General features: G+C 40.2%; 1 protein-coding gene across 4 annotated transcripts in view; it reads right to left on the minus strand.

Annotated features, from left to right (window-relative positions):
- Positions 1-4,743, minus strand: part of LOC139366570 (uncharacterized) — a 14,446-nt gene extending 9,703 nt beyond the window's left edge. The window contains exons 1-4 of one of the 4 annotated variants that reach the window (XM_071104222.1): positions 4,607-4,692; positions 4,418-4,447; positions 1,034-1,205; positions 611-766 (exon numbers count right to left, since the gene is read on the minus strand). In XM_071104222.1, the coding sequence (XP_070960323.1) occupies positions 611-766; positions 1,034-1,194 (317 nt within the window). In that variant the 5' untranslated portion in view covers positions 1,195-1,205; positions 4,418-4,447; positions 4,607-4,692. Of the gene's footprint in view, positions 1-610; positions 767-1,033; positions 1,209-4,058; positions 4,337-4,417; positions 4,448-4,606 lie in introns of those variants that run through there. The other 3 variants (XM_071104219.1, XM_071104221.1, XM_071104220.1) reach the window with 3 other exon arrangements.
- Positions 4,744-5,409: the final 666 nt, after the last annotated feature.

The following is a 5,409-nucleotide window of genomic DNA, read 5'->3' on the forward strand; positions in this document are numbered from 1 at the left end:
AACGGAATATACGGCATTTTAGAAGATAAAAATCAAGTGTCCTTTTTTGGGTACTTCAGATTATCACCGGTGTCTGTAATGATCTCTGGCCCTCTGTGTGGCCTCACTACATGGAAAATATTTAAGATGATTTTAAAATAAACAATAGAATGACAAAACATAATCTTAAATAAAATATAAACCATTCAGCATTAAATACACTTTATATTATCTTGTACATACTTTGCTCTTCTATGTGAATTTGTCTGTTGTCAATGTTTTTGGCAGTAAATAGTAGCAAGAGTTCATTGAAAATAAAGCCATTGTTGATTAGATGCTTTTAAAAATTAATTTGGTTATTTTCTCTTGAACCATATGGTCTATCTATCAGAAACTACTGGACAATATGGACACAGATATAAAAAATGTATACTATATATTAATAATATATATTTTTTTTTACAGTTATGCAAGTATAAATTACCAAAGTTACCATAGATTGCCTCTTAATTACCCAAATCACAGAAGATTCTGGTAACTTTGGTAAATTACCGGTAGCTTATCAACCTTACGCAAACCTGTTTTATAATATATTATATTATCATTATAAACATTATATCCAAAAGCAGACCTGTTTTTGGGGAAGTCCAGCTTGGTGACGTCTGCCTGGAGAAAGGAGGCGTTGCCATGGTGACTGTTGTCCTGTCTGTTCTTCTCCACGAAGCTCTCCATGAAGTCGACCGCTGTCACGTGACTGGCCTGGGTCAACAGGTGGCTGGTGTACCTACTGGAAGAGACCAAACAAACAAACACAAAGGGGCAAACACCTCCACATCAGACAGCGCGGGTCAAACTGCTAACAAGTGTCCACATCACCTGACCAGGAAAAACACAGGTCCCCATCATAGCCCATGGACAGGAGTTTTCCGTGTCAGGTCACATGGTCAGTTAAACCTCATGGCTCTACAGAGATCATGACACAGTACATGCTTGATGTTATTAACAGTCTATCTGGTCAGTTGTTTTATAGATGTTGTTCAATAGACCCACTGACCCGATGCCGGCGCCCAGCTCCAGGACCCTCTGGCCGGAAAGGCTGGGCAGCAGGGAGAGGATCTCAGGCAGTTCGTGCAGGGTCAGCTCCTGGGCATGAGAGTCCAACATCATTTCCTCAACCGTGGCCTGGCGGCTGTGCTCCTTCCAGAACTCTGTCATCGTACTCCTCTCTACTCAGTGGAGAGAAGAGGGAGACAATAACTAAAGCAAACTGCTGGACAAATACACACCAAAACCAACACAAACACCAACATACTGTATTTGTATATTTGTTTTATGTGCCCAGTCTGTGTTTTATTTTGATAAGAATTGCCATTATATTCTATGCTAGTCTATTCTAGTCTATGCTATTCTAGTCTATGCTATTCTATTCTATGCTATTCTAGTCTATGCTATTCTAGTCTATGCTATTCTAGTCTATTCTATGTATTCTATTCTATGCTATTCTATTCTATGTTATTCTAGTCTATGCTATTCTAGTCTATTCTATTCTATGCTATTCTAGTCTATGCTATTTTAGTCTATTCTATTTATTCTATTCTATGCTATTCTATTCTATGCTATTCTAGTCTATGCTATTCTAGTCTATGCTATTCTAGTCTATGCTATTCTATGCTAGTTTATTCTATTCTATGCTATTCTAGTCTATGCTATTCTAGTCTATTTATTCTATTTTAAAGCTATTATAGACCAGAGTGTGTGGTGATCTGAGTTTGATACCGTAGTGTTACTACAGCATGAAAACAACAAGAGGTACAAACGCTCCATAACTCTAAAGAGAAACAACAAGAGGTACAACTCTCCAAAACTCTAAAGAGCAACAAGAGGTACAACTCTCCAGAACTCTAAAGAGCAACAACAAGAGGTACAACTCTCCAAAATTCTAAAGAGCAACAAGAGGTACAACTCTCTAGAACTCTAAAGAGCAACAACAAGAGGTACAAATCTCCAGAACTCTAAAGAGCAACAAGAGGTACAACTCCCCATAACAAGAGGTACAACTCTCCAGAACTCTAAAGAGCAACAAAAAGAGGTACAACTCTCCAAAACTCTAAAGCGCAACAAGAGGCACAACTCCCCAAAACTCTAAAGAGCAACAAGAGGTACAACTCCCCATAACAAGAGGTACAACTCTCCAAAACTCTAAAGAGCAACAAGAGGCACAACTCTCCAGAACTCTAAAGAGCAACAACAAGAGGTACAACTCTCCAAAACTCTAAAGAGCAACAAGAGGTACAACTCTCCAGAACTCTAAAGAGCAACAACAAGAGGCACAACTCTCCAAAACTCTCCAAAACTCTAAAGGACAACTAGAGGTACAACTCCCCATAACAAGAGGTACAACTCTCCAAAACTCTAAAGAGCAACAAGAGGTACAACTTCCCATAAGAAGAGGTACAACTCTCCAAAACTCTAAAGAGCAACAAGAGGTACAACACCCCAAAACTCTAAAGAGCAACAAGAGGTACAACTCCCCATAACAAGAGGTACAACTCTCCAGAACTCTAAAGAGCAACAAGAGGTACAACTCCCCATAACAAGAGGTACAACTCTCCAAAACTCTAAAGAGCAACAAAAGGTACAACTCCCCATAACAAGAGGCACAACTCTCCAAAACTCTAAAGAGCAACAAGAGGTACAACTCCCCATAACAAGAGGTACAACTCTCTAAAACTAAAAAGAGCAACAAGAGGTACAACTCCCCATAACAAGAGGTACAACTCTCCAGAACTCTGAATTGCTGGAAGTCAATCACTGCTTTGTAAATTAATAACAACAATATAAAAACAAAATTAACAATAATCAGAACTACAGCTAACAGTTTATATAACTGTCAAAACAGGACACAATCATTCATAAATCACTATAACTGCCTGACGACTCAAATTCAATTATTGTGATGATCTATCTTTCGCGTCAGTGGGCGTGGCTTAGAGTTTGGCCGGAGCAAGAAGTTTGGGTTTCCACTAGTCTGACAGTGATAACACTCAACATACCATCGGCGTATAGTTGGTGCTGTTAGAGTCACTGAACACTATGACCAAAAGTATGTGGACACCTGCTCATCCAACATCTCATTCCAAAATCATGGACATTAATATGGAGTTGGCCCCTCCTTTGCTGCTATAACAGCCTCCACTCTTCTGGGAAGGCTTTCCACTAGATGTTGGAACATTGCTGCTATAACAGCCTCCACTCTTCTGGGAAGGCTTTCCACTAGATGTTGGAACATTGCTGCTATAACAGCCTCCACTCCTCTGGGAAGGCTTTCCACTAGATGTTGGAACATTGCTGCTATTCCAGCCACTCTTCTGGGAAGGCTTTCCACTAGATGTTGGAACATTGCTGAGGGGGACTTGCATCCATTCAGACACAAGAGCTGTGAGGTCGGGCACTGATTTTGGGCGATTAGTCCTGGCTCGCAGTCGGCGTTCCAATTCATCCCAAAGGTGTTCAACGGGGTTGAGGTCAGGGCTCTATGCAAATATAGCCAAATACACTAATTTGAAGATGTGTCCACATACTTTTGTGTATATATTTATATTTATAGTGTAACTGCAGCAGCTATCGCTATTAGTAGTTAACTAGCCTGCTATCAATGTATCATCTAGTAGTTATAGTGGTTCCCAACTCCGGTCCTCCAGTACCTCCCAACGGTTCACATTTTCATTGTAGCCTTGAAAAAGCACACCTGATTCAACAAATCATCAGGCCCTCAATTAGTTGAATTAGGTAGGTTTATCTGCGGCTACAACAAAAATGTGTACTGTCAAGGACTGGAGTTGGGAACCACTGTAATAGTACAGTGTAATTTACAGTAAACCATTCCAGGACTGATTTACATCAGTTAGGATTGCTTTCATCACTCACACGAACAGACTAAACTCTGAGCACATGTTGGGCCCCCCCAAAAAAAGCCTTGTAATTATTAACTTCTGACAAGAAAATGTCCATCGCATTTTTAATAAAACCCCACACTGTTACAGCCAATGGATAGAGGATGGAAACCATATCATCCTTACCTTTGATGTTCATGTTTGATGAAGTTCAAAACAGTTTAAATTGTTTAAAAAAAAAAAAAAAAGAAGTAGAAAAAAATAATAAAAGAATAACTATTAGTCTCAGTGTTCAGTGACTCTAACAGCACCAACTATCCGCCGATGGTATGTTGAGTGTTATCACTGTCAGACTAGTGGAAACCCTTTTGCTCGTGTTCAAATAACGGGTGACATATGTGCGTGTAGGAGTTGGCTTTCAATATCGACAGGTACAAAACTGACCATTCCGATGCTCCGAATATGAGGGGAGAGAACATTTACGCATGAATAATCATCTGGGGGGAAAGAAGGGGGGGTCTATGTTGGCACGGGATTTCCCTTACCTTACAGACCATGCCTGTTGAAGAACCGAGCTGGAGAGATGTCAATTATTCAGGAGGAGGAGATAAAAACGATATTGAGTCATCCATCCATGTGGAATATAAAAATAAGAGTTAGATGTATGTAAATAAGGGCGTATTAAAGGTATAGCCGGTGGTCTGTGCACAGGGTGTCTGCGTGCGTTATCTTACCGAGGTTGAAACGAGTCCCTTTCGTCCCAAATGTGCTGACACCGTTGGGATGAAGTCGCTCATGTGTGGCATGTATGCATACTCGGATTGCGCAATGCATGCCTCATGCATCTGCTTTCTTCCAAAGCGTGTCCTTTAAAGGGCCAGCCCGAGCCAGGTAGTGCATGGTTCAGATTGATGATGACGAAACTCACGCAGCAGATGACATGACCAGACGACAACATTTTTTTATTTTTTTTATTTTGAATTGAGGAATTACACATTTTCTTTCCATAATGGGAGGCCAGCTGTTATGAGAAGCACATCCATTTCAAAATGGGCATAATTACAATACATGTTATTACCAAAAAAACATAAAATGTTGTTTGAAATGGCTTTGATAAAATAACATTAAGAGAGAGTGAGAGAACGAGAGAGAGCGTGGGCACATTCCTCTGCCCAGGCGTTGCTGACGCCTGCCAGACCTTACAACGTCCAGATAGGTATTGTACATATCAGCTAATGGCTAGCCCACTCGTGGCCAGGGTTGGGGAGTACCAGCATTACATGTAAGGGGTTACAAAAACACGTTACCAGCAAAAAATATTGTAATCACATTACGGATACTTTTGAAAAACTAGATGATTACTTCAAGGATTACTTTTACATTCAGAAAGGATGTTTGCGATAAATAATAATAATAATTGACACACTTTCTCAATGACATTCAAATCAGTATTGAAAAAAGGGGCACGTTTAAATTTATTCCACCCGAGCGAGTCTGACCACAAGTCAGAGACCACTATGATAACACACCAAATGTG

The sequence above is a fragment of the Oncorhynchus clarkii genome, chromosome 14 (genome assembly GCF_045791955.1).
Source record: "Oncorhynchus clarkii lewisi isolate Uvic-CL-2024 chromosome 14, UVic_Ocla_1.0, whole genome shotgun sequence".
Taxonomy (NCBI): domain Eukaryota; kingdom Metazoa; phylum Chordata; class Actinopteri; order Salmoniformes; family Salmonidae; genus Oncorhynchus; species Oncorhynchus clarkii.